This window comes from Haliaeetus leucocephalus, unplaced genomic scaffold, assembly GCF_000737465.1.
Source record: "Haliaeetus leucocephalus isolate CR32 unplaced genomic scaffold, Haliaeetus_leucocephalus-4.0 Scaffold848, whole genome shotgun sequence".
NCBI lineage: Eukaryota > Metazoa > Chordata > Aves > Accipitriformes > Accipitridae > Haliaeetus > Haliaeetus leucocephalus.
Window position 1 is genome coordinate 14,820,205 of NW_010973284.1, and position 7,030 is coordinate 14,827,234.

The 7,030-nt window shown below is 34.7% G+C and overlaps 1 protein-coding gene across 1 annotated transcript in view; it reads left to right on the top strand.

The window, feature by feature from the left end:
* Positions 1–3,843, top strand: part of LMO4 (LIM domain only 4) — a 15,052-nt gene extending 11,209 nt beyond the window's left edge. Inside the window, exon 5 of the mRNA XM_010582587.1 lies at positions 3,097–3,843. Coding sequence (XP_010580889.1) covers positions 3,097–3,105 — 9 coding nt within the window. The 3' untranslated portion in view covers positions 3,106–3,843. The remainder of the gene's footprint in view (positions 1–3,096) is intronic.
* The last annotated feature ends 3,187 nt before the right edge of the window (positions 3,844–7,030 follow it).

Consider the following 7,030-nt stretch of genomic DNA (forward strand, 5'->3'; position numbering starts at 1 on the left):
CATCATTAACCCAGGCAATCACACAGCACTGAGTTATTGCAATGAAACAAAAAGTGCACACTTCAGTTGGTAATTCTTTATAGATTTACAATAGGAACTTCATTAATGTCTGTAAGGATCACAAAAAATAACATTTGTCTGCAAATAGGAATTTGGAAGATTAAAAAATCTGGGACAAATGCTAGGCTGACCTATTCTGTAATGTACAGAATATTTTTTAGTGCTTTCAGTTAGTGGAGAAATATGTCCAAGAAAACACAAAATGGTTTTTAATTTCCATGATTTTTTTTGTTGTGTTGCTACATTTCAATATCTTTGTTTGCTTTTTTTTCTGTGCATAAATTTACTGATTAATTCTAAGTATTCTTTCAAGTCTTATACAGTGAATGTAATTACATCAAAATAAAACATGGACCTTTTTTATTTACTTAATTTGTCAATCGAGGTGATGAGAGAGTTGAGTACAAAAGTCCTATATAGTTAGGCAGAACAAAGATAATTAAGATTGGAGGAGAATGTGCAGCCTCTTCTCAAGGAAGTACAAATACAGTTAAAGATTCATAGATTTATACTGTTGTGAATTTTAATGAAACAAATCTGTAATATAGACTAGCTAGCAGTGAATCTGTTAAATGAATATTTGTAGGTATCCCATTTCAAAATATAGGTAAAACCATTCATCTTTATACACTGCAGTAAAAGGTTTACCATTCTGAGAGAGTGGTTTATCCACTTGTCTTCTACGAATGTAAAGTTTAATGTAACTTCAAATAGGTGTCTAAATTGTCATTTAGTTTTATCAGTTTCTTACTATGCCTTAGCAAAACATAAAAATGATTTAGTTGCAGTAAAAGCACTAGACATGATGAGGAACATAGAACATGGAAAAGAGAAGTAATATTGGACTGGGCTTGCAGAGCTCACGGCTGTAGACACTTGGTAGAAGCTAAATGCAGAGAAAATAGTGAGAACAGGTTTTTATTAGTTCCTGTCACTGACTATTAACTGCATTGCTACAGTCAATGAAGAGGTATTAGGGAGAAGATTGGGGGGAGGGATTATAGTTTGGGGGTTTTTTTCTTTATAATATAATCGCTCTAGAAAATAGTGTAAGTTCTCCTAGCAGTTTTCAAAGCGAAATTGCGGAGCACCTGAGCCCCAGAAAAGTGAAATATAGTTGAGGAGACAGGTTGATAATTCATGGATTTGTCAGATTTCTGGAGTTTGGGAAGCTACAGGGGCAGGTGCCAAAAGGGTTGTGTGTTATATGTTGGCTTTTTAACAGGCTAAAGATGTTTACATCAGAGATGTTTTCCAGAAAGCTGTGTGTTTTAGGGCCACTAATTAAAAATGTTCTTCCATTATGACAGAGTTGGCTGTAACAGGTACTTTTTACTAAACATTAAAGATCAGTCTCCAGGTTATTCTACCACTAGAGATTATCGACATAGCAGAATATCCACAGGGTTTTTTATTAAACTGAAGAGTTTGAGAGATACTCCCAGCATTAAACCACATTTTTGTTGTGTATGTGAAGGTGACAGTTATGAACTCACTATTGTCTTAATACAGTTTATAGGTTAATAGCTATTGGTGATTGGCAGAAAGGATTGCATGACCTAACTTAGTTTAAAAACTTGCTTTTGTTTTTAAGGAGGCAGATGCAGTGATGTTGGCTATTCCTGCCTTTTGCCTCCCTGAGGCAATTCACACATGTAAATTATAACTTCCCATTACTTGCTATGTAGTTTGAAAAAAACCCCTGTTTTCTCTAAACTCGGTACTGCTTGCCTACAGAATGCAAACTCTTAGTTTGTGATGTCCTGTGTGCTGTTTCATTTGAAGGGGCTGTACTGTCAAGAATTCTCTAGGCTTTTTCTGTAGTGGTAGTATTCCTGTAGTATTTCTTGTCTGCAACAGTATTACCACCTACTAAAAGTGTAAATTTTCTACTGGTTGGCAATGTTCGTAGCAAACATGTCTTCAGCTTCTATACTTTTAAATAAAGTATGAGTTAGATTACGTATCAGAGAAGATCTTAAAAATCTTCTAGTTTACATATCACTCAACAATCCCCTTGTAGTTACATAATTGGTGTTGTCTATGTCCATAGTAGAAGATATTTGATGCTCATTTATTAAATATGCTTGCTGGCTGCTCCCTAATCTTTGTTCTGGACAGACAAATTACCTTTCTCACACTGAGCTTCAGCTCTGGGGAATTAAACCTCCAAGCCTCTACTACTTTAATTAGCTTGAAAGTGGGGGGTTGCAGTTACTAATAGACCTCAGGCTTTTAGTAACTTAGAGAAAGGGTGAAAAAGAACTTCCTGGGAAGCGCAAAATGTCATTTAAAAACCATAAAAATCTAATATATATTATTTCATTTTGGTAATTGCAAACAGATTGTATTTGAAGACTATGGATGATCATTTCTATTTTATCCATGAAAGTTTAGATTTTTATTGAGTTAGACACTTTTAATTATCGCAATTCATTAACACCAGTGTGAAAGCGCATGTTTGACTTCATATATTAAAATGTTTATGTAACATTAACTAACATACCAGATGAGGAATTTTAAAGGGGGGGGGGGGGCAAAATCCTGAAATATCTATATTTAGCTCTTGTGCAATGCAGCATATTAACCAAAGTTGCCTTGGGAGGATATTGGCTGTACTTCTTATTTGCTTTACACACTATTTCTTCCAATTATAAGATCATATTGCTGGCTTCTTCAAAGGCATGGCGTAATGTTTCTTCCCTTTTAAAAGGGGCCCAGAAAAACCACCTTATTCACTGTACAATTTGTTACCAGAAAGTACACTTATTTCTTGTTGTCTTCCCCCCTGCCCGCCCCCTCATCCCCCGCTCTTTTTAGTAGTGAAACTGCGGAAAGTGTTTGCTTTTTGCTATTTGAAGTTGAAACGTTAGCAGCATGAATGAATAGTGTAGAAAGCCTTAATCAAGTCACAGTTGGAAAGTAATCTAATAAAAGAGAGATTAGTGAATAAGGAAAAGACAAAAGCAGTCATGTTGCAGTTTCCTATCTCAAATTTAGTATTCTAGCTAAGATACCCATTTTTATTTCTTACAGGTCTGCTAAAAGGTCAGAGTAATGCAGAATGCGTGCCTTCATCTCAAATTTTGTTCATCACAGATGGATCCCATGTCTCCAAGTAGACAAGTCACCTTTGTAGCTAGCATCAATGCCAGCTCCATACCATTGCACCTTCTTTATTCTTGATTGCCCTTCCCACATTTATTGGTGTATTAAAATGACTGAATATGAACATTAAGGACTCCATGAACCTGGGCTAATGGGAGACTGTAGAGAAAATGAAAAAAGATCCACCGGAGGACATCTTGGGGGGGGCGGGTGGGGAAGATGACTAATGAAGCTAATTAAAAGAAGCATTGAAATCTGCTTTCTACCCTCATTAACAATTAGCAGGGCACTGGCCAGTTTGTACCCTGTGTTTTACCTTAACAACATTCTATTTGCTCTTTGTATATTTAAGTGTTGTAAGGAAATGTGTTTCAAACTGAACATGAGATAAAGATGTGGCTTTTGTGATATTCTATCACAAACACTTTTATTGTATCTCTGTAAAATACAATGTATGTATGCATGTAAGTGTTTTTGTCCTAATGTTGCTACTTCCCATGGCAAAAAAAAAAAAAAAAAAAAAAAAAAAAAAAATCAGGCCCATAGCAGCTACTGTGTAGAAATTTTCACCTACTTCTAATTTGCTGAATGAAGAAAAATCTTTTATTTGTGATATTTTCAGAGACATTTGCTCTAGTATGGTGTATTTAAATAATAAAAAAGTAAAACAAACACTGAATTGAGTATGGGTTTTAGAAGCTTTTTTTTTTTTAACAACTACATTCAAAACATTATTCTGAAACTATATTTTAGGTAGTCATTACATTAATTGCCAATTACCTTTAAAAGCAGCTTTTTGGTTTGGGTGGTTTTTTTGTCTTATGCCAGTAAAGAATCTGTTAAACTACTTAACGGTGTTACTTTTGGCAAGGATACAAAGCACTACTTCAAAATGATCTTTATTTTTCATTGAGATTCTTAAATCTGGTAACAGCAAGTATATTATAATTCATATTGCAGTGAATTATGGTACGCATATAGGTATTGCGGTCTCTTTCTATCCTGTTCCTTTCTGCAGAATCATCTGTGTTAAGGGTGTGCATACGTCTGTGAGCGTGCGAGCGTGAGAGTGTATGTATATACTATAAGAGGTCAAAGAATAATAAAATAAAAAACCACAAAAGGTCTGTACCTCATGCTGAGCACTAGAATTGAGAATTCATAAAAAGGAATACAATAGCTATTCTGATCTGAACAACATAAAGTTGTGTTTGCTGTGGTAAGGGACTTAACTTTTCAACACTGATAATCTTAAGAAAAGAAAAACACGTTCCCTGGGCTATTTCCGAGAACTAACTGATCTCAAATATGATCTGTTCTCTGAAAGCAAACAAACAAAAACCACCAGCACACCACACCACCCCCCCAAAGCAACAAAGCCTCCTCTAAAGCTTAGAAAGGGAGCAACTTCATTTAGTGGGGTTTTCCCATCAGCTGCTCAGTGGTAGAGCTGTGCAGAATAATTCTGAGAAAAAATTCTGACTTTTCATGTTTGTAGCAAGAATGCTGTCATGGATCCATGGCTGTGCATTGCATGCCTTCAGTCAGAAAACTGCAAGCAAATGTGCATTTGCCGCAATTAATAACAAATCAATATTAACAGCTACTCTATTCTTGTAGGAGACTAATACATTTGAAATACATCAGGATTATGTTTTCTTTTTTAATTCTGTTTATGAGAAGGTGTTCACTGTTCAGCGTGCTTGGTTACGGAGTGAGCTTGACTTATTGTTGTTGTAATGCCGATACACAAAAAGCTGATTTATAGATTTGTCTGTCTAAACAACCAAGAGCAGATTTTTTTTTTTTTTCAGATTCTACTTCTTGACCTCTAGTATATTGGAGGTCTGCTGAATTTCTTCTTTTAACACTTCAGTGCTTGAGGAAAAATAGGACTGTCACAGAGGAAAGAAAATGTCATCGTGTACAATATCAGACAGTGAAGACAAAAGAATTCTTGCATAACATATAAAGCAATAAAATGAAGCTATGTATGACTTTTTAATTAAATGCACTTACATATTTTTAAAATAAGTTTCTAAGCTTTTTGATCTGGCATTAAAGTCTTTAGGTAGAGTCCTGCAAATTGTGCTGCTTCAGTATCTTTGAAAAGACACTTGAAGTCATATGAATATAGAATTCAAGTTATTAGTGAGACTGCAGACATCTTTTTATGCTCTTTCAGTATAAGCACTCAAGGTACAGTGTTTAAATCTAACGTGTACAGATTTTTGGTTGTCCAATATAACCTAGAAGAGCTAAGAAGATAGCTAATAACTTCTAGTAAGTAATGTAGTATAGCATTTAGTGATGTAGAGGTTGAAGTTCATTAACGACTTTAAATAAACTATTATATGACTCGTTTGTAAAGCACAGCTACCTATTTAATAGCTTACTTTAAAAGCATTTCTTAAGTTGCAGACCTATAAGATTACAAATGTCACTCATGTTAGCATAATCCACATGCAAGTGATGAAGCCTTTGCTTTGATGTGCTAAATTGGAGGAGGACTAATGGAGCTATGAATATACAATAGAACATATTTAAGTAGTATTCTTGCTTTAGGTAAAACACTTTCTTGAAACCAGAGGCATTTCAGACAATAAAACAGACTCTAATGGGGACGGTAGGTGTGGATAGAAGGCTACAGGAAACACTTAGATTTGTCCTTATGTGAAAAATCACTTTTTTAGGAGATCTGTAAGAAAAAACATGTACTTGTTCACCTTTTATCACATACATTTACTACACTGAGGCTGAAATACACCCTCTGCATTTAGTGCTGCTGAAAAGTCATACAAATAATCATTCAGTAAGAGCTTCCCTCACTTTCAAAAATGAATGCTGTTAAAAAAATCAAAGGAAATATTACTAATCTGAAATCATCCTTGTGAACCTGGATAAAATGCTCTGTCTATACTGCATCTAAACGTCTCAATCATATAAATTGTCACTCTTATTAATGAAACAATTTTGTAAAAAGATTGCCCTCTAAATGGGTTTAATGTTTTTACCTATCCAGCTGTCTAGTTATGAGATTTACGCATCCTGGCAGGCAGTGGGACATTAAGCCTTTCCAAACCAAATTCTGTTTGCAACAAGATACTGTCTTTTCAGTCCTACATGATTTATCTTTAAATATTTTAACAGGTTAAGCAGTATCTTATGAAATATAAAATGAGACTGTCTTAACAAAATGAAGCCTATGAAATTAAGTCACATCTTTAGAATATTAACCACACTGAGTTTGTCTCCGTTTTTCCCTGTTAGTTAACACTGATAAAATTTGCATCATCTAATTTTAGGGTAAATACTAAAAAAAAAGGGGGGAAAAAATCATATACCGGCGTAGTATGACTTGCTATCAAGTACCGTCAGGCATTTCAAAAGATCATTTTAATTTAAATTTTTTATCAAATTCTTTGGCTGGTAGTTATATGTCAAGTCTGAGGCTTTTTGCAAGGATCTACATTCTGAACAGCTCTATTAAAATAACATAAAATTGAGATCGGACCATTTATGTATATATTTTTTTTTAAGTATTGTATTTCTTAAGTGTGAAATTATGTGTTCCAGGTCTGATTTCACTGCCTGAGCTTCCTGTACATGAAATACCAGGTAACCATTGTTGCTGCTTGTTACTTTTAGTACCAGGTGTATGCCTACTGTCAGTCCAGCTAAGCCACAGAAGAGCTTATTGCAATTAAATAGCAATTTGTTTCTATGAAACTGCAATTAAAGTATTACTGATCAGCCATTTTAGATTGGCAGTGCTTTGACTGCATGTTAAACAGTGAGGAGCTCTCGATTTATTTCTGCAGTCTGAGCTGCGAGTAACAGGGAAGTGTAACACGCTCACCTA